The following is a 21,183-nucleotide window of genomic DNA, read 5'->3' on the forward strand; positions in this document are numbered from 1 at the left end:
ACTCCTCAAATGATGTGTCTGTCACAGATACTATCATGGGGATTTCCGAGACGGCTGCGTAGCTTGGCTTGCCAACTACTAAGCTGGGGGACTGTCTCTTTCCCCTTGGAATGAGCACCCCATTTCGACCTCCGTGTGTCTTTGTACGAGGCTTACGGTGTTTTCTGTCGCTTCGTGCGAGGGGCTTTATTGCGGCATGTGATGAAATACCTCGTGTGTCCCGTGTGTCGTAATCCTAGTCCTTTGTCCTGGGTTTTGGGAGAGGTTTTTTAGTGGGTGCAAGCCCCACATACCCTGACAGCCGGGGTCAGGGATGCGCCAAGGCATTTTTCCTTCTCCCACCGAAACAAAAAAAAAAGTTTCCCGTCCGTCCGATAGGTTTGCTGCAATACTGGGGTCTACGTGCCTCACTAACGGTGACACCCCCCACCACTTAAAAACACAGGAGTTTCCAGACCTGTATGTAAGACCGTGTCCTCGACCGTCTCTCGCCGGCGTCGAGTCCTTTCACAAGCGCCGGGCCGTCGCACGCACGAGACACCCGCGGTTCACGATCACGATTTCCCACGGACGGGCGCGGTCTTTCAAATGTATATCGTCGCAATCGTGGCACGAGGCACGATGCACGATGCACGAACCTCCCGTAACTTAGCCGGTCAACTGCGACTTTATTAATTTTTTTTTTTTTAATCGTTTGTTGGTCGTTTGTTGGTGATTGTTGGCCTAATTACAACGTTTGTTGGTTCTTAATTTTTTTTTAAATTAAAAAAGAAAAATTAGCCTTAAGTTAGCCGGAAAAATTTTATTTTTAATTTAAAAAAAAGCCTAATCGATGCGTAATCGTTTGCTGATGATTGTTGGTCTAATTTTAGCGTTTGTTGGTTTATTATTAGTCTTAAAAACGAAAAAAACCGAAAAATTATCTCACGTTAAAAGCCGCATTTGCAGTAATCAAAGATTGGTTTATTTGCTTACGACTTAAGGTTTATTTATATAAATGTAAGGCTAACATCTATAAAACTGGCTATGAATACGGGCCTTAACATCGGCAGAAAATCGCGAAAAGATCAAGAAACATGAAACATGGTGGTATTTCCTGTCTTTTTGCGCCAAGCCATCGTTTGAACGAGAGACCGAGTGAGATTAAGGTAATTAATGTATAATTCTATATGCTAATGTTTTAAGCAGAACTTTCTTTGATTTCTAATAGCGTTTTTCGAGCTGGTGCGCATTCAGTGCACATTAAAGCCGTCATACACAAACCAACGTAAAGTGTATGTTTAGTATAAACAGGTTAAATCATGATTGCATTATTTGATAAAATATGTACTGGGTATTTTATCAGTCGAAATATTTGCATTTTACTTTGAATATTAGAGATTAAATCAGTGTATAAACAGCTTTAATGTGCTTTGAGTGCGCACCAGCTCTGCCAGTGAAAAACGCTATAAGAGGATATATCTTATTTTTTCTTGCATAGATAAACAGAATGTTATCGGAAAGTCATCTAAGCATTTTGAGAAGAATCTTCGGAAAGATGAACGTAGAAACCAATTGTTGCAATTAAGAAGAAAGAAGCACGAGCAAGTATTTGCGCAGAAGAGAAATCTCGGTGGTTTTTCTTCGTCACCTGTTCTTATCTGTGTCATACCGTTGCAAAGTGACGTGGACATTGTTAATTAGTTACAGCAGATACAATGTAAAGAACATTTTGTATCTGCTGTAACTAACATGGATGAAACTGCTAATGTTGCTACTAGTCCAAATGGCATTATACATATTGGGTACGCTATAAAACAGGAAAAGAACTTGTTTATTCTATTATTAGTGAGGTAAATTAAAAATTTGTTAATATTATATATATATATATGTATTTGTATTAATTTAGTGTTCCAAGACTGAAACAGCGGTTTTCTATCATTGTACCGTTGATGGGTGACGTTTTAGCAACATTAGATGCAGCCAAAGTTGCTACCACGATACTCTTTGTTACTTCTGTCGCGAGTCAAGCAAACGATGGTACGCAAAGAGATATTATAGGCGATTGGGACAAGGAAATTATTATGTGCCTTGCTCAAGGTTTACCTTCTACAATAATTGCGGTGCATAATATTCAAAGACTTCATATTAAGGTAAGTAATGATACGTTTAACACTTTATATAAAATTTACAAAGAGTAAACTCTTCACAATAAAGAATTAATTAATTTCTATATTCGTTTCAAAGATTTTTAACACTTTGAGTGCCAAACTGATTTTGGCTCTCTTGCTACGAGCTTGGCGAGAACGCTGGACTGATTTGCAATGGGGTATTAATATCAAAACGGTAAGCGTCTGTATTTCCTTGATGTGCTTTCTATTTGCTTCTCAAGGTTCTACATGTTTTCTAAAATCAAGATTAATTCTTAGATTTTGCCAAGAGGAGTAAGTGGTGATGTATATAACTTAGCAGATTGTATATTACAACAAGCGTTAGTGGGACCAGGACCTAATCAGTTAGTACTATCTTATCTGAAGCACTCGTTAAGTTCTCAGGTTTGTTTATTAATTATATATATATATATAATATATTTCAGGGGTTACTTTAATTTTTTCTTACACAATACACATATACTGTGACTTGTCAGTGATTTATATTTCAAATTGTCTTGCAGCTAGTGTCATACGCTGCAGTGTTGCAGCGAATAAGTAAATATGATGCTTTTCACAAGCCCCATTGCATCGTGAGCCTGCTGGAGTTCCTGGAGTCTATACAAGTTGGTATCACATGCCGCGGTAAACCAGAGGAAGATCTCTTGGCAGCGGCAGTCCTGTCTATTGTACATTGGCTTCTACAATGTTACCTGCACACCTTGACAAAGGCGCCCTAGAGTAATCCTCTCACTCCGCATCCGAGCGAGCTCGTAGACAAACCTGCTAGTAGGGGAGACCGGGGCTAAACAGTCTGGTTTTTTTCGGTGCCGATTTTTAACAACAAAATAAATAATTTTAGTTAAACGTGGTATACTACTGTAAAGAGTGAACCTTTAGCTACAAAATTTATTAAGGAAATTTTTATCTACGTCGCTTTGTTTAACCGGTATAGAGCAAAAACGACAACGGTGGAAAAATTGAAATCTCAAAAATGCCGGGACTAATCGGTCCCCCCCCCCCGGGGCTAATCGGTCACACTGCATTTTCAATACATATACGTACATCTAATCCTGAAAAATGATAGGATACATTTTAATAATTGTTTTTTAAGAGAAAAATATAAAAATTTATTTAAAATTTTTATGCGAAACATTATTAAAAAATAATTGTTTTACCTATTCCATAAAACAATTCAGGCACGTGAATACAGAGGTTAACCAAATCGTAAACTCCCCAACGGCACGTCACATTGTCAACGCGGGCAACCACGGGGAACACGCGTGACGGCGTTCCGGTGCCATAGGATCAGCGCGGACCCTCGAGCAATCTAACCAAGCCGCGTTTCTCGCGGGGGAGCGATAAATAGCGACAGGGGGTTAGAAAAGCTTGCGGTGGAGCGCGACCATTTTACCGACTCGACGGCGTCCTCGCGCCGATTCCTCGACGCGCCAACGACGACGACGACGACGGCCACGACCACCACGTTGACGACGACGACGACGACGACGACGACGACGACGACGATGACCACCACCGACACCACCACCACTACAACAGCGGCGACAATGACGCCGAGACGATGCGGCGAACGCTGGACGATGCGATCGCACGCGCGACTGTCACTGACACAACGACCAACAACGACAATTTACCGCGGCCGGGAGTCGGGACAATCTACCGCGCGCGCGGCATGTCAACTCTCGCGCGGAAATCGCGGGATCTCAGAGCCGTGCCGTGCCTCGCCGTACCTCGCCGACGTGCCGTGAGCGCGAGCGATCTCGAAAACAACGGTACGCCTTCTTTTCGGTCGGCCAAAACACTCGTTTTGCGACGATACGTGCGTACCATTTCTCTATTACACAAACTGACGCACGTGCAAGGGAAGACAGAATCACGCTCGAGGGAAACCTAACCTGAAATCGCCGTGAGCTGAAGTCGTGCGCCCGGCGCGCCACAGTGACGAGATTAGCCCGATTAGCCCCGGGTGCTTGTAGACTGATTAGCCCCAAACACAAGTTTCAGGTTTGATCGCCCATGAAATATTAGACATCAACGATAATGAAAAAACTACACTGGATTCGTGTTCAGCATGCATTACTCTTTATAATCACGTACCTCGAGATTTGGAGAGCAAATATTATTGCAGATATTACAAAATTTCCACGCGCAGAAAATTTTACTTTCACCTTCCAAAAACACGTTTGCCCTCCTAAAAATCATAACACGGCAGGTAACCTGCCAAAACTCCGTTGGTCACATGGGTACCATAAGCAGCGTTTACAATGTTAATAGCGAGTTCGCACAATATACAGGTTCCGAGATATTTGATTAGACGTATTTACCCCGTAGACTTTTTAGCCCCGGTGTCCCCTATTTTGCAACAGATGCTGAATTCGGACTTTTTGTCCGCGATGATGTATCTGGCTAAATACGATAACAAAGGTGTGCTGTGACCAATGGAAAATTATTCAACGTTTTGCAATTGCTTATGCATTTGCACTTTTTCTTTTAGATCTATACATAGAAGTTGTGAAGAAATGCCAGGAGACCGAGACATTACTGAAGACGAGCACTCAAAAGTCCGTGGTACCGATAGAGGATTCACTGAAAAAGTTATGCAATCTGGAGATCGAAAGTCTCTGCCCTGAGAAAATGAAAATGGAGTCTATTACGCATTGTCTGCAGCCACTCTTTGCCGTTCAAGTGTTACTGAATCCTAGTACCGAGACAACCGTGTTCGTCAACCAGCTGCTGATGGTGCAGAGATTAAAGTGCTATACAAATGCGCGGCTTTACTGCGAGATTATCCGCGCCTGTCTGATGTGTACCAAAATACACAAAATTGTGAAGTTTCAGCCAAATCGGTAAGGAAGCCCCTCTCCTTCATAATTACCGGAGAAATAAATCGTCTGTTAAAATCAATTATACAAGAGTTTGGTCTTCCTAAAAAAAATTTTCTTTTCCATTCGTACAATCCATGATTAACTGTGGGATAAACTGTTGGTAATAACATTTGTATATCTGTTTTCAGGTACCTTGCCTTCTCAAAGCATTGCCCGAGTTATTCACGACTGATATTCTGCTGAGATTGTACGACATACAAACCATGATCGGCCACCGCGCAAGGCCACCGCGCGAGATCTATGCATGTTGCGGAATATTAATCTGAAGCCTACAAAATAAAGTCACAATTATCGTAAAATAGAGAATGCATCTTTTCACATGGATAATATTGACGAACAAATACATCAGTTTTATATATATAAATATCTATATAATGTACACAAATATTATCCTCTAAATTCTTATGGCACTTGTACTGCTATATTAGCAGGACAACTGACAATGGCAATGTAATTGTACATTAAGCGTCTAAATGCCTTAACAGCTTATACAGAAATATTACTGTATGGGGCAATCTTTTGCGCCATGGTTTACATGTTTGTATGTAATGGCATAAATAAATAATTATGTTCAATAATTATTAAGCTAATCATACTTGATAAGTATTGATTTTATAAAACACAGAAGAAGAATATTATATTTGACGCATGGCATTTGTTAAAAATTATCTTCTCGATCTAAAAATTACCTATTTCTTTACTACAAATAAAGTTAGAACAAATATTTGAACGTAGTCACTTTGAAAGTATTCTTAGATTAGAAAATGCATCTGATATATCTACATTTCAAAGCATTTGAAGAAATATAAGTTTATAATTCTACTTTAAACATAAAATTGTATTTAAAATGGATTAATTATGAATTTATCATTTTCTTCCCATGAACTCTTCATTCAAGACGCCTAGTTGTCAAAGTACGCATAAAATAAATGTCAAACTTACCATATGTGCTAAAAAAATGATAGAATAAAGTAAATCATAGATACCTAAATGTGATCACTTAAAAACATGATACAATGTTTCATGATACGCGCATTATGTTTGCGTTTAAAGAACTAAAATTTAAATAAGTTGTATTTTTATAAATAAAGATTATTTATGTGATCATTAAGAGTATATGTTATTTTATAAGAATATAAGCTTCAACCTGATTGAATTTATATAAAATTGAAGAGAATTCTCGTATTCATACGTGAATATACGTTTCCTAGTAGAATTCTCTTGAAAAAAAAACCTACTTCTCAAATGTATATATGCTTCCGTTTCTCACTTGTGGAAAGTGTTTTACTGTAAATTTATAGATTTGTTTGAAGTAACAAAACGTCATTTTTTTAAGAACCTTATTATTACATACAATTTTTATATAGATCCTAATGTCCATGTCTTTTACAATAAATAAGTACTATATGTATCTCAGGTCTATATTCCACTTCTTAGCAAGAACTATTCTTACAAATTATCTGCACAAGTTTCTTAAAATATAGCTTACTTACAGCTAGGAACTCGAACTGGAGCTTTACGTTACATTGAAGTGCATTAGAAAATAGTATGTTTATATATAGTGAAAACGAATCTATAAGCAATATAATACATATATAGAGTAAGAGTTAGAGAATAGAATTAAATTCGCAGTTTACAAATAGTTTCGATTTACGCTGTACAAAATTAATGTATATAATGCATATAAACTATGTATATTCATATATATCTATATATATGTATAGATTATAAATAATACTTTTCTAGCGTCTAACTTCTCTTTATCATCTTTCATTTTTCAATAACTTCCTGAAAACTAGCGTCAGGTATGACGTAGATAAGAACAGGTGACGAAGAAAAACCACCGAAATTTCTCTTCTGCGCAAATACTTGCTCGTGCTTCTTTCTTCTTAATTGCAACAATTGATTTCTACGTTCATCTTTCCGAAGATTCTTCTCAAAATGCTTAGATGACTTTCCGATAACATTCTGTTTATCTATGCAAGAAAAAATAAGATATATCCTCTTATAGCGTTTTTCACTGGCAGAGCTGGTGCGCACTCAATGCACATTAAAGCTGTTTATACACTAATTTAATCTCTAATATTCAAAGTAAAATGCAAATATTTTGACTGATAAAATACCCAGTACATATTTTATCAAATAATGCAATCATGATTTAACCTGTTTATACTAAACATACACTTTACGTTGGTTTGTGTATGACGGCTTTAATGTGCACTGAATGCGCACCAGCTCGAAAAACGCTATTAGAAATCAAAGAAAGTTCTGCTTAAAACATTAGCATATAGAATTATACATTAATTACCTTAATCTCACTCGGTCTCTCGTTCAAACGATGGCTTGGCGCAAAAAGATAGGAAATACCACCATGTTTCATGTTTCTTGATCTTTTCGCGATTTTCTGCCGATGTTAAGGCCCGTATTCATAGCCAGTTTTATAGATGTTAGCCTTACATTTATATAAATAAACCTTAAGTCGTAAGCAAATAAACCAATCTTCGATTACTGCAAATGCGGCTTTTAACGTGAGATAATTTTTCGGTTTTTTTCGTTTTTAAGACTAATAATAAACCAACAAACGCTAAAATTAGACCAACAATCATCAGCAAACGATTACGCATCGATTAGGCTTTTTTTAAATTAAAAATAAAATTTTTCCGGCTAACTTAAGGCTAATTTTTCTTTTTTAATTTAAAAAAAAATTAAGAACCAACAAACGTTGTAATTAGGCCAACAATCACCAACAAACGACCAACAAACGATTAAAAAAAAAAATTAATAAAGTCGCAGTTGACCGGCTAAGTTACGGAAGGTGATGCACGATGGCACTAGCGGAAGCTGCGGAAGCGGAAAGAGACTTAGGGCCGGTTTACAATCAGTCGTATGTCGGAAGATATTTTCCGTTTCACGCACGATGCGCATAATGCATAATTTATCCTTGTTATTCATCAAGTGTTAATAAACAAGGATAAATGATGCATTATGCGCATCGTGCGTGAAACGGAAAATACCCTCCGACATACAACTGTACGACTGATTGTAGACCGACCCTTAGGGTATTTTCCGTTTCACGCATGATGCGCATAATGCATCATTTATCCTTGTTTATTAACACTCGATGAATAACAAGGATAAATAATGCATTATGCGCATCGTGCGTGAAACGGAAAGTACCTCCTAATGTGCACAACGTGTTCTAACCTATAATAGCTCGATCAAGTTATCTCTCGTACGAGGGCGAATCAAAGGCACGTCCTCGACCGTCTCTCGCCGGCGTCGCGTCCTTTCACGAGCGACGGGCCATGGTGGAAGTATACAAGGTGAAGCAACGCGCATAATGGCGGTATTATGGGCAGAGAACCAATCAGAACTGCCCCAAACAAAAAGGCGGAAATTCGAAATGAAATAACTTCAATAAAATAAAAACACAGTTTTGCTAGATTAAAACAATTGTATTAATATATAATACAATATAAATATATAATATAATTGTATTAATATATAAATTTTTTTAAATAAAATAAAACTTTTCATAAAATAAATGCAAATAAAGAAAAAAAAATTATAATACATTACAGATTATAATAATACATTACAAATTTTTTTAGTTTTTTGAGCTTTCTTTTTAATTGAATTATTCATTTTTATATCTTTATTTAATTTTCGTAAACGTATATACGTTCGTGTACGTACCAAACATGCAACAACCTCTTTTGGAATACTATTATTTATTTTCACGCATACAATTTGGGTTAATTTGTCAAAAATTTTGTTTTCTTGATTGAAAAAATCTCCGTGAAATAACATGAATTGATTATTCATAATTTCTGCAACTTTTAAAAAGTCTGCAGACGGACGAATACAGTTTCCTCGCGAAATAAACGACAGCCAATCGTTACAGTGTATCGCCGTATTGGTTGCACTACCTAATTGAGGATACTGATGGCGATATCTATGCGCAACATATCCCGCAATATAAACTAATCCTTGAGATTCTATATCTTCTGCTGCAATATTGGCCTCGAATTCTTTTAATAGGTCCCATTCCAGGTCTGTTGCCGAAAAATTCGTTAACTGTGGAGCTATAATTTATGAAAAAGACACATAATTACAAATGTAAATAAAATTTATTAATCAACATGATACTTATTACAACATCATTTAACAACATTTTGTGCCCTAACACAAAACCTGTCATTAAAAGAAATTGCAATTTTTAGCACATTTAATTGAGTTGTTCTCAAAATCCAATGTTTGCAGAAATGAGTAAAAATGATGTAGCCCTATTCAACCCCGAAACATCTGATGAAAATGTGATTGGATATTTGAACATCCACGATATTTGAACATCCCACAAACTCCTGTTGAATATGAAGAGGTCAGATGAGAGGTCATTTATTCTGAAAATCGACTGAGATGTAATTATTGCCATTATTTATTACATATAAAAACAAAAACCACGGCTGGGTATATTGTGCCCATCAGTGTATTGGCCCGAGCAAGTTAGTACCCTTTAGTGGTTAAATAAAACTTTTTTTTCCAATACAATGTATGTATATACAAATCTTAATATGTAATTTTATATATATAAATTGGAAGTATACAATTTGACTTCCGGTTCCGGGATGACACAGTGTGGCACGTGGGGGTAAGGCGAGGGCACTTTGGCAGATTAGGAGGGATTAGGAGAGGTCAGGTGGAGGAGCGCGAGTGAGGAGGAGAAAGTGGAGGAGCGAGAGAGTTTGAGAAAGTGGAGGGAAGTCGTAAAAGGGCAGAAAAAAGGGGAAAAAGGGTGTTGTAGCCGCGAGTGAAAGTGAGACGGGCCGAGAGTACGCGAAGGGAAGAAAGGAAAGCGGTGTGTGAAGAACGGCCACGAACAGGGAATACACGGAATATAGAGGGAGAACAAGGCGATTACGGAGGCGGATTGGAGAGGCGGGCTAGGAATATCGGTAAGGATAGGAAAACTGGTCGTCGCATAGGGGACAAGAGCTAGGGGGAAAGAGAGTTTCGAAGGTGGCAGATGGAGGCGGAAAAGGAAAGAGTGATAATGAACAGAGGGAGAACAGGCAGCGCGGGCTCACTCTTAGCTTGTATCCAAATGAGGAAAGAAAGAGAAATCGAGGAGGAATTAACAGCAAAAGCGGAAGAGGAGCTGCTAGAGAACTTTAATGCACTAAAGAAGATGAACAGATCGTTGACTGACAAGATAAAAAAAGACGAAGTAGGGAAAGAGAACACAACAGCAGAGAAGATGTTTAAGGAAATTCTAAGGAGAATGGAGGAGCAGGACAAGGAAAGAAAAAAAGATAAAGAGGTGATACAAGATATAATAAAAGGGTTGGTGGAGGAATTCAAAAGGAGGGAGGAGGAATGGGGAATGCAAAAAAAGGCGATAGAGAAAAGATTGAAAAGCTTGGAGGAAAAAGTAGAAAAGGCGGGCTTGAATGGAAAGGAAGAAAAGGAGGAAGGAGTATTAATAGAGAAACGGAAAGAGATAAGGGAAAATCTGGAAATGAAGGAGAGAAGAAGAAGGAGAAACAATATTATAGTGAAGGAAGCGACGGGAGGAAATGAGACGGAAAGGAAAGAGAAGGTCGAGAAGTTGGTGGGAGAAATAAATAAAACAAAAGTGGCAATTGAGGAAGTGCATAACATAGGATATAGAGGCAATAAAATGATAATGCTGAAGTGTAGGAACTGGGAGTCCAAGAGGGAGATAATGAGAGCTAGGAAGGAGTTAGGGAAAAAATTTGACAGCTTTTTGGATGACGACCTCACAAAAAAGGAAAGACTGATACAGAAGGAAATAAGAAAGAGAGCAAAAGAGGAAAGAGAGGCAGGAAAAAAAACGACAATTGGTTACCAGAAGATGTGGGTGGATGGTAAAGAACTAATATGGAACGAAAGCGAAGGATATTTGGAGGAGAGGAGTGGCTGGCAGAAGAAATGGAAAGGCGAGGAGGGGTGGAGAAGGAGTGGTCTTAGAGAAAGAGAGAAAAGAAGGGAATCTAGTGGGAAGGAGGAAATGGCAACGGAAGGAAAGGCGACAGAACAGACCGGTTTCGCCGCAACGTGTGCGACGGACGGGCAGCAGGATCGAGGGATCGAAGACGACAGAACAGACCGGTGTCGCCGCAGCGTGTGCAACGGATAGGTGGCAACGAGATGGTTGGTATAATTGTAGGTCGCGGTAGGAGGGGAACAGGTAAGAGAAGCACGCGGCGACAGTAAAAGCGAACGGTAGAATAGAAGGACGATAAAAGAAAGAAAGCAGTGATAGTTAGAAGGTGATTGTGGAGAGTTCAAAGTTTCAGAGTACACAGGAGGAAAGGAAAAAAAAATGGACGAAAAGCTGAAGGTTAGAGGGACAATAGAAATCGACAGGGAGGCGATGGAGAAGATGTTGGAGGGACGAGCGACAAAGATGATGAAGAACTTCAAGGAGGAATTAAAGGAGCTGAGAGAGGAAGTAGAAAATCTGAGAAGGAAAGTTTACAAAATGGAGCAAGTTGCTGGTAAAAGGAAGAGGGACGGGAGTGAGGAGAGGGAGGAAAAGGCATACAGGAGAAAATGGTGGTCCGAAGACAATGAAAAGGACGATGTAGAAGAAAGAAGGAAGAACATTATAATCAGAGTAGAGAAGGATAGATGGGGAGGAAACTGCTCCAACTGGAAGAAGATGAAGCAACTGTTCGCAGAAGGACTGAGAGTGAAGGTAGAGTTAAAAGAGGTGGTCATGTTAGGACTAAGAGGGGATTGGCTGACGCTGTTAGTAAAGTTGGGAAGTGAGGAGGATAAATGGAGTATATTAGAAGCAAGAAGAAGAGAGGGAAGTAGGATGAAAATAAAGATGGACGAGGACAAGTCGATAGAGGAAAGGATCAAGGAAGGAAGGGAGAGGGAAAAGAGAAGGGAAATGAGGGAGGAGGAAAACGAGAATAAAAGGGAAGCGGCAGAAGAGGATATTGCGAAGAAACTGGAGGACAATCTTATAATGGAATCGGACGAGGACGAAGACGAAGCGGAAAAGGGGGAGGGACAGGGGAAGAGACTATGGTAGGGGTAGGGAGGCGAATACGCTGCAACGGAATATGTTGTGATCGATTTGATTTTGCGTTGGCGTTGGAGTAATGATTATGATTTATTTTGTTATGATGTATTGGATTTTAGTTTATGTTTGATTTATAAGTATGAATTGATTAATGATTTAGGATTTATGAGGTATGATTTTGTTTGTGAGGTCGTCAAAGACCGAAATTGGAAAGATATGTATAGATATGTACAGGGTTGGGTACGTCCCTTCAAAACGCCCTTTAAGACCCCTTGGGGTAAATAAAGTAAACTTATGAATGAATGAATGAATGAATGAAATGGAAGTATACAATTATCTTAAAAATTATATATATGTATATATATATATATATATATATATATATATATATATATATATATATATATACAATTACTTATTAATTGCTAAAAATAACAAGTATTAAAAAATAAGTTTTTATTATTACAAGTACCGTTATTAAAGAAGTCCTCATTTTCCTTGTCCTTGTCATCCTTCTCAAGAAATAATGCAGATTCCGACGCTAATTGGTCATCTTCCACGTTATCAAAAATATTACCTTCACTTTCAGCATGAAAGTCTTGCAGATCTATTAATGGTTCAGTTTCGGCGTCCGTTTCCGTGTTCCCTTTTTCAGAAATGGCATGATTGGAATGTTTTCCCAGAACGTACCATTTTAATCGATTTTTAAATTCGACAGAGGATGGATGGTCATTTGCTCCTCCCATTGCTCTTAAATACGAAAAAAAGTTTTCGAGAATATCTTGGCATAATCTTCTTGTGATTATATATTGCGGTTGAAATTTGTCATCGGAGTATTTTTCCTTTAAGTAGGGAAGAAGCTTTTTTAACGATTCGTTTGTTAACAAAATACCTTTCTGAAATGGTAGAAGCCCTGTTTTTTTTATTACTCTCAATTTTGAAGTTAAATTACTCATCTCATCGAGAATTTCGTTTTGCTTGTTTAGCTCAACTCCGTAAGCATGTGTACCGCTATGCTTACCAAATTTACATTGGCTATTTAGGATATCAAACCAATTATTAATTGTCTTCAACATATATGACATTTCTTGCCAATTGTTCTTTGACAAGAAACCTTTTGTGCCGCAATATTCCAAACTTTTAGCATTTCTAAGTGAAAATACTTGTGCGGCTAACTTAACGCGTTGTCGCTGAAATCCCTTAGCGTCTAAATGTTCTCTGCTCAAATTGAACGAAATTTTCAAATCCTTTGAATTTAATTGAAGTAACTCTTCCAATAGGAATTTATCAAAAATTTCACCGTCGATTATAAAGCCTGAATCTATGAAATTATTTCTTAGTAATTTTATAAGGTGAGGTACGTCGGCAAATACAAATATCTTTAAATCATAATTTGATGGATGTGGGAAAAAACATTGTATTTTTGTGCATTCATCGATTTGAACTTCATTTACTTTTTTTACTGTTGAAATTCCGATATTCAACTCTCTCCAAAGTCCTACATTAGTAAGACCCATGTCGCTTATCGTAGCTATGACTGTATAACCAATTTTATACAATGATTCAATTATTACGAAAAGAATCTCTTTTGTCATAGGTTTTGAAAAATCATAATAAATTGGCTGTTTCCATTTGGAAAACAAACCACGGGCCATTACAACTTGACAAGTTTTGAGAGGTCCGTAAATCTTTTGTTCTCGCACGTCTATATCTATTTTATTAGAAATATAAACCTCATCGAAGGTCAGTACAGTTAACTTCTCCGCAGTTATTAATCGTTCTCCTTTAATTTGCATTATTTTTAAAACTGCATAAAGAATTCCAGGGTTAACCTGAAATTCTGAAATCCATCTGCGAAGAGTACTCACACAAGGTAGAGGAATTTTCCGGACCTCGCGTAAATAATTATATGCCCTTGCACTGACAGAGCGAAGAGCGATGGCGGAAGTAATATCTTCAATCGACCAGTTTGCCTTATTCTGTGGAGAGACAATTCTCTTTACTTGAGTTGGCGCAAATATAGGGGAGACCGGGGCTAGACCGTTAGTTTTTTTTCGGTGCCGATTTTTAACAACAAAATAAATAATTGTAGTTAAATGTGGTATACCACTGTAAAGAGTGAACCTTTAGCTACAAAATTTATACAGGAAATTTTTATCTACGTCGCTTTGTTTAACCGGTATAGAGCAAAAACGACAACGGTGCAAAAATTAAAATCTCAAAAATGCCGGGGTTGAACCGCCACCCCCCCCCCCCGGGGTTAATCCGTTACACTTCATTTTCAATACATATACGTACATCTAATCCTGAAAAATGATAGGATACATTTTAATAATTGTTTTTTAAGAGAAAAATATAAAAATTTATTAAAAATTTTTATGCGAAACATTATTAAAAAATAATTGTTTTACCTATTCCATAAAACAATTTAGGCACGTGAATACAGAGGTTAACCAAATCGTAAACTCCCCAACGGCACATCACATTGTCAACGCGGGCAACCACGGGGAAAACGCGTGACGGCGTTCCGGTGCCATAGGATCAGCGCGGACCCTCGAGCAACCTAACCAAGCCGCGTTTCTCGCGGGTGAGCGATAAATAGCGACAGGGGGGTTAGAAAAGCTCGCGGTGGAGCGCGACCATTTTACCGACTCGACGGCGTCCTCGCGCCGATTCCTCGACGACGACGACGACGACGACGATGACCACCACCGACACCACCACCACTACAACGGCGGCGACAATGACGCCGAGACGATGCGGCGAACGCTGGACGATGCTGTTGCACGCGCGACTGTCACTGACACAACAACCAACAACGACGATCTACCGCGCGCGCGACATGTCAACTCTCGCGCGGAAATCGCGGGATCTCAGAGCCGTGCCGTGTCTCGCCGTACCTCGCCGACGTGCCGTAAGCGCGTGCGATCTCGAAAACAACGGTCCACCAACTTTTCGGTCGGCCAAAACACCCGTTTTGCGACGATACGTGCGTACCATTTCCCTCCTACACAAACTGACACTGACGCACGTGCAAGGGAAGACAGAATCACGCCGCTCGAGGGAAACCTAACCTGAAATCGCCGTGAGCTGAAGTCGTGCGCCCGGCGCGCCACAGTGACGAGACTAGCGGACCAGCCCCGGCTGCTTACTAGCGGATAAGCCCCAAACATAAGTTTCAGGTTTGATCGCCCACGAAATATTAGACATTAACGATAATGAAAAAACTACACTGGATTCGTGTTCAGCATGCATTACTCTTCATAATCACGTACCTCGAGATTTGGAGAGCAAATATTATTGCAGATATTACAATATTTCCACGCGCAGAAAATTTCACTTTCACCTTCCGAAAACACGTTTGCCCTCGTAAAAATCATAACACGGCAGGTAACCTGCCGAAACTCCGTTGGTCACATGGGTACCATAAGCAGCGTTTACAATGTTAATAGCGAGTTCGCACAATATACAGGTTCCGAGATATTTGATTTAGCGGATTTACCCCGGTAGCGGTCTAGCCCCGGTCTCCCCTAGAGTGGAGAATATTGGTGGCAATTTGTTCTCCACGAATATTCGCATCTTTTTCCATCCTTTTTATCGTTTGTGTGAGTTGTTCATTTTCTTTTTCTAATGTTTCAGAGCGGAGAATATTGGTGCCAATTTGTTCTTCACGAATATTCGCATCTTTTTCCATCCTTCTTATCGTTTATGTAAGTTTGTGTAAGTTGCTCATTTTCTTTTTTTAATGCTTTAAAACGCTTTGAAAGCACTTCCTCTAGCTTTCTTTTCTCTGTAGCATCTTGTACACTTCTAAAAAGTGCAGCACATGACGCAATTAATTAAATAAATCTATTTACAACATTCAAAGTAATATTGATATAATTAGATAAGAATTAGCATTAACACTAAAGAGCTAAAGACGATGCATACTTGTGTGTAAGATCAATATTTTCCATTGATACATCTTCCACAGCTTCTGGTTTATTGAATGTGGTACGTTCTGGAATGGACTCGTTTTCAGTTTCCTTGGTTGGACATTCAACAAGCTCAGCATATGTTGGTATTGCGGTGCTGTAATCATTTAAAAAGTGTACAAATGTATTAGAAAAATTGATTAAAAACAATAATAACACCCAGTAAATGAGAAAGAACGTACGTTAATTAATCGATTGAATGCGATGTAATTTAATATTTTTGGTGAATTAATTTTAAAATTAATAAATTCTAAATTTTAAATTTTTCATTCTTACCGAACTGATTTCTCTGGTCCTGCATTATTGTTAGTGTTATTTGTATGCATTATTCTTTTCTGCCTTTCCTTCGGCAGCTGAAGCAGTTCAGTTGGTATAGATCCTGCCTTCAGTTTACGTTTTAATTTTCCTTTTGTCATTTGTTCCTCAAAGCAATTTGATAAAAAATGCACTTCACATACTCTTTCTAAAAGTAATTTATATCAAAAATATAGCATTACAATATTTACGCAACGAGATATAATACAGGTTAAAACTGTAATTTCATTACATACCACATTTCATCATACAGTCTTTATCCCTCTGGCAAGCCTCCAACCACTTTATTCGTAATTGAGGATCTTTAGGAACCGAGTAAAATTTCACATCTTTCATAAAAAGGACATTTGTCCTATTTTTACAATTTTTTACAAAGCAGCTCAGCATTTTTAATAATTTGAGCAATATATTCACCTATCACTGCTTACAGCTGCTTATAATCGCAATCTGTCAAATCTGTGTCTGCCATATTGAATTCTGTGTAATTGGGGCACTTCTGATTGGTTGACTGCTCCCCTCTACTTTTGAACGACTGCGCATCCCAGCAAACGCAAAAGGATTAAAAGATATTAAAATTTTTTAATACCTTTGAATCCCTTTTTTGGCGGAATTAGATGAAATTAGATGGGATTCGAAATGAGATGGTCCAATCCCATGGAATCCAAAATTCTTGGAGAAATAAAAAAAATTATTTATTTCGAAATTTTATTACTATTTTTTAACTAAATTTGTTTCTTAAGATGCAGTCTATGATTATAAATATTTTCTCGTATTTGAAAAAAACACTTACCTTGATGGGATTCGAACTCGGGACCTCTGGATCGTGAGCCAACTGCCTTACGTACGTGGTGGACTACTTCTTAATTTAATGTAAGTGTTATATACAGGGTGTCACTGAATGTTTGGTACTTTTCTCATATTTAGATAGAGCGAGCCAAACTGAGTCGAAAAGTCATGTACCATTTTGCAATTTTCGCGATAGTTGATAAGTTATTAATGATTAAAAATCGCCGTATTGGCCCGCCCACCGCCAAATCCAAGCGCGCGGTGAGATGCGGCCGCCCCGCGGTCGGCGCGCGGGCAGTTGTTTACTTCAAGCGGCGATGATGACACTGCGCGACGCACGAGCGGCGCTTAACGCCGGGCCCCCGTCCTGAGCGATGATAGTTTCTCGCCTTTTTTAAACAGAAATAAAATTTTCTAACATAGAAAAATGTTTTGTGCGTACGTATGTACATACGTGTGTACATGCATACACACAGGAACATATCAATTGTACTGCTTAAAAAAGCGATTACTCAATTTACTTTTTTTCTTTTAGTAAGTAACGGTTGTCTTTAAGAAAGAATATTTTCTTGATAACTAAGTAAGGCTCTATAATTTAAACGAAAAAACCTTAAACGGGCAATAAGAGCACAAGCGTGTCGTTAAAACGCTAAACTTTATTCTCAGAAGTCAAAATTAACGAAGTCAAATTCACGAACGTTTCGACCCTTCTTTGGGGTCCTCCTCAGCGTAACTCCTACATATACAAATTAATACAAAATTGGTCTGACGTCGCAAACATACATACAGGTATTCTACCGCCGTAAACAACAAATCATCGCTGGTCAGTTATGTTAGATGTGCACTCCGACACGTTCCAGAATATCGTCGCATAGAAGTTTCCTGGTTGGAGCGCCAGGAAATTTTCAAACAGATGTAATGTCGTTGTCATTGTGACGCAACGCCTGTGGACAAAATCGGAGTACCATCCTCTCTCAATATTCATACAGTAACACAATAGATAACACAAAATATATCAACCAAGGTAACTCACAGATTTAACATACTGGACAATAGTCAAGTCGCAACGCCACGTCAATCAATTACAGGGATCGGTGTGTCTCCGAGGACGTTCACACACAGAATGGCACGCTTGCCTTATACAAGATATCGACGACATAAGGAAGCGGGGGGAAAAAGGTCACGCGCAATTTAAAAACAAGTCCGCGTAACAACAATAATTCTAGACTTTAACAAGTCCGTCGATAGCGCTAATATATGTTTCTGGTATATCTTCCGCATCCGTCTGCAAATTTAAACCTTCTCTCTGCCTTTTTATGTAGATCATTTCTGATATTAGGCGTTTACTCAGGGACGGTTCCCGGTCTAATATTTCTACATCTTTCCAATTGAAGTCATGGTTATACTGCAATCTGTGGTCTGTTAAGACCGAATGACCCGCACCACTCCTTCTGATATGCGAGTTATGTTCTTTAACTCTCGTTAAAAGTTGTCTCCCTGTTTGACCGACATAGGAAGCCTCACAATCATTACAATTAATTCTATACACGACGTTCCTATGCGATAATCCAGGGAGAGTATCCTTGTGAACTCTGATAAATTTGTTCAATTTATTTAGACTGAAATACGAGAGCTTTATATTAAGATCCTTAGTTAAACTTTTATATTTCTCAGACAACCCAGGAACGTATGGTATCGTGAAATATGGGACTTTGTTATCACTGTTCTCATCTTTAGTAACATGTCTATCATTAAGCAAAATTCTCAAACGCTCATGTATTGTCCTAAAAATAAATTCCAACGGATAGCAATTATTTATCAGAATTTGAATCAAAAATCTTATGTTTTTTTGATGAAATCTCGGATGCGACAACTTGAATACTCGATCGATCAAACCGATGACCGTGCCTTTTTTCTGACAAAGTGGATGTTGAGATAGGAAATTTAAATATCTTCCGGAAAAAGTGGGTTTATGGAACCAGTCAAATTGCAAATGCTCACCTATGTGAAACATGGTGACCTCTAAAAAATTCAATTTGCCACCCACGCCGATCTCCATAGTAAATTGCAATCTCGGGTGAAAGGAGTTGAATGTTTCTAATACGTGAGTGCATTCGTTAAGAGGCACTGCCATTGCAATATCATCCACGTATCTCTTATAAAAAGAAGGGGCAAAATTCAAGCTTCCGAGCGCTCTAACCTCCAGGTCCTGCATCACGATATCCGCCCCTATGGGTGACAGAGGGGAGCCCATAGGAGAACCGAAGGTTTGCTGATATATAACTCCATTAAAAACAAAAAAGGTCGATTCTAATACCAATCTTACTGCCTGGAGAAATTCAGGCTCCGGAATCACGCAACTCTCAGAAATATAATTCCACCTTTTTGCAATGCTATCAATGACCATTTCAGTAGGCACGTTAGTAAAAAGGGAGATAACGTCAAGAGACATTAAAGTGTAGTCTTCTCTAATATGGGTTTCGGATAGTTTTTTGACCAAGTCGAAGCTATTCGAGACATGACTATCTCCTTTAGGAAAGCTATCAAACATGACTTTATGGAGAAAAGCAGCCAAATTGTACAACGGGCTATCCACACAAGAAACAATGATTCTAAGAGGACAATTAGTTTTGTGGATCTTCGGGAGTCCGTACGCCCTCGGCAATGTTCCGTCACTACAATATAGCCATCTGTACCATGAGTCCGAGATGAATTCTGATTTCTTCCATCTAGTCAAAAGTTCTCGAACCCGAGTTGTTATCTTTCTAGTTGGATCTCTAGAGACAATCTTGTAAGTATCGGTATCTCCTAAGAGTTCCTCCATCCTGGCTATATATTTATCTTTATCCATTGCTACCGTGACGTTACCTTTGTCAGCCCTCGTTAAGATTAAATTAGAATTATCATCAATAAAATTCTTTGTAGCAATCGACAAATGTTTCATCGCGTTGTTGTGTACATTTTCCTGTACCACGTAACCCCGAAGACCATTCACCAAATTCGAGAATCGATTTCTAAGAGTTGAATGAGTTCTAATGGGAAACTTCTTTATATTATTTTCAATGTTTTTAATAAATTCGATCGTTACTTTGTCTTTCTTTAATCCCGGAAGGCTGAAATTCTCACCAAGTTGTAACAGACCTTGAATATCTGTAGGGATATCAGTGGATGACAAATTAACGAACCACCCCTCATTTAGTTGCATTAAGGAAGGTATCGGCGTAGTGAAGGATTTCGGATCTATGTTTATTGCAATTTCTTGGCCAGAGCGGTTGAAAGAAGGCACTAACGAATATGTCAAATTATTATTGTCAAGGACCCGGTGTTCCGATGAAATGTTGCAATAATATTCAATCGGTCTGATGTTTTTCCGTTGGTTAATATGTTTGAAATACAAAAATTCAAATTTCTTGTTTATCCTATTTTTTGAACTCTCACAAAAGGAGCGCAGCGACCACTCTTGTCTGTTAAAAAACGAGTTGCAGACGGATGCCGGGATACACCGATACATCGCTCCAGAAACTCTATAGACCTGCGTACGTGCAAAGCGAGCATGACAGTATGCATCCCTAAGTTCGATTTGCAATAATTGTTTAAAAAACTTGGATTTACAATGCTTAAATTTCGCTAATGCTCTAAAGTTAAACAGAGTGTTTTCAGAATATGCAAAGATGTTCCCTATATGAGAGGTTATAATGCTATGTTTCTTGCACTCACGCAAAAACATTATTTTTAGCTCGCATCTAATGACGACCTTTCGAAGGTTAGAGCGCTCGGAAGCTTGAATTTTGCCCCTTCTTTTTATAAGAGATACGTGGATGATATTGCAATGGCAGTGCCTCTTAACGAATGCACTCACGTATTAGAAACATTCAACTCCTTTCACCCGAGATTGCAATTTACTATGGAGATCGGCGTGGGTGGCAAATTGAATTTTTTAGAGGTCACCATGTTTCACATAGGTGAGCATTTGCAATTTGACTGGTTCCATAAACCCACTTTTTCCGGAAGATATT

General features: G+C 38.5%; 4 protein-coding genes across 6 annotated transcripts; 2 read left to right on the forward strand and 2 right to left on the reverse strand.

The window, feature by feature from the left end:
- Window positions 1-659: 659 nt before the first annotated feature.
- LOC139779034 (mediator of RNA polymerase II transcription subunit 24-like) lies at window positions 660-3,667 on the forward strand. 3 transcript variants are annotated; one of them, XM_071717229.1, is made up of 6 exons: window positions 660-1,148; window positions 1,481-1,832; window positions 1,889-2,132; window positions 2,227-2,325; window positions 2,409-2,534; window positions 2,654-3,667. In XM_071717229.1, the coding sequence occupies exons 2-6, from the start codon at window positions 1,732-1,734 to the stop codon at window positions 2,867-2,869; spliced, it is 786 nt and encodes a 261-aa protein (XP_071573330.1). In that variant the 5' UTR covers window positions 660-1,148; window positions 1,481-1,731; the 3' UTR covers window positions 2,870-3,667. The 3 variants fall into 3 exon arrangements, with proteins under 3 accessions (XP_071573330.1, XP_071573332.1, XP_071573331.1); XM_071717231.1 differs by having other exon boundaries at window positions 2,409-2,494; XM_071717230.1 differs by having other exon boundaries at window positions 1,481-1,784; window positions 2,654-3,666.
- Window positions 3,668-4,479: 812 nt separating this feature from the next.
- LOC139779035 (mediator of RNA polymerase II transcription subunit 24-like) lies at window positions 4,480-5,885 on the forward strand. Its single transcript, XM_071717232.1, has 3 exons — window positions 4,480-4,574; window positions 4,645-4,996; window positions 5,164-5,885. Exons 1-3 carry the CDS (start codon window positions 4,517-4,519, stop codon window positions 5,216-5,218), a joined length of 465 nt encoding a protein of 154 aa, XP_071573333.1. The 5' UTR covers window positions 4,480-4,516; the 3' UTR covers window positions 5,219-5,885.
- A 557-nt stretch (window positions 5,886-6,442) lies between these two features.
- LOC139779041 (uncharacterized) lies at window positions 6,443-18,354 on the reverse strand. Its single transcript, XM_071717253.1, has 12 exons — window positions 18,201-18,354; window positions 17,955-18,111; window positions 17,172-17,556; window positions 16,796-17,050; window positions 16,618-16,710; window positions 16,343-16,529; window positions 16,023-16,163; window positions 15,368-15,902; window positions 12,565-14,071; window positions 8,240-9,120; window positions 7,344-7,876; window positions 6,443-7,011 (listed from the first exon to the last, which is right to left on the reverse strand). The coding sequence occupies exons 5-8, from the start codon at window positions 16,628-16,630 to the stop codon at window positions 15,761-15,763; spliced, it is 483 nt and encodes a 160-aa protein (XP_071573354.1). The 5' UTR covers window positions 16,631-16,710; window positions 16,796-17,050; window positions 17,172-17,556; window positions 17,955-18,111; window positions 18,201-18,354; the 3' UTR covers window positions 6,443-7,011; window positions 7,344-7,876; window positions 8,240-9,120; window positions 12,565-14,071; window positions 15,368-15,760.
- Window positions 18,355-18,389: 35 nt separating this feature from the next.
- On the reverse strand, window positions 18,390-20,977 carry LOC139779046 (uncharacterized). Its single transcript, XM_071717258.1, has one exon. The coding sequence runs from the start codon at window positions 20,892-20,894 to the stop codon at window positions 18,390-18,392; it is 2,505 nt and encodes an 834-aa protein (XP_071573359.1). The 5' UTR covers window positions 20,895-20,977.
- Between the last annotated feature and the right edge of the window lie 206 nt (window positions 20,978-21,183).

This window comes from Temnothorax nylanderi, unplaced genomic scaffold (assembly GCF_030848795.1).
Source record: "Temnothorax nylanderi isolate EJ_2023f unplaced genomic scaffold, tnyl_v1.0 TNYL_tig0206_pilon, whole genome shotgun sequence".
NCBI classification, from domain to species: Eukaryota; Metazoa; Arthropoda; class Insecta; order Hymenoptera; family Formicidae; genus Temnothorax; species Temnothorax nylanderi.

Excerpts from the sequence above, each read along its gene's own strand:
- LOC139779041 (XM_071717253.1), bottom strand. Across the intron at positions 16,164-16,342 it reads GGACCAGAGAAATCAGTTCG|CACCGCAATACCAACATATG; the intron begins GTAAGAATGAAA and ends AAATGATTACAG. Across the intron at positions 15,903-16,022 it reads AATATTGATCTTACACACAA|AAGTGTACAAGATGCTACAG; the intron begins GTATGCATCGTC and ends TGCACTTTTTAG.
- LOC139779035 (XM_071717232.1), top strand. The coding sequence starts at position 4,517 with ATGCTGAATTCGGACTTTTTGTCCGCGATGATGTATCTGGCTAAATAC. Across the intron at positions 4,575-4,644 it reads GGCTAAATACGATAACAAAG|ATCTATACATAGAAGTTGTG; the intron begins GTGTGCTGTGAC and ends TTTTTCTTTTAG. Across the intron at positions 4,997-5,163 it reads GTGAAGTTTCAGCCAAATCG|GTACCTTGCCTTCTCAAAGC; the intron begins GTAAGGAAGCCC and ends ATCTGTTTTCAG.
- LOC139779034 (XM_071717229.1), top strand. The coding sequence starts at position 1,732 with ATGGATGAAACTGCTAATGTTGCTACTAGTCCAAATGGCATTATACAT. Across the intron at positions 2,133-2,226 it reads TTCAAAGACTTCATATTAAG|ATTTTTAACACTTTGAGTGC; the intron begins GTAAGTAATGAT and ends TTCGTTTCAAAG. Across the intron at positions 2,326-2,408 it reads GGGGTATTAATATCAAAACG|ATTTTGCCAAGAGGAGTAAG; the intron begins GTAAGCGTCTGT and ends ATTAATTCTTAG.
- LOC139779046 (XM_071717258.1), bottom strand. The coding sequence starts at position 20,894 with ATGTTTTTGCGTGAGTGCAAGAAACATAGCATTATAACCTCTCATATA.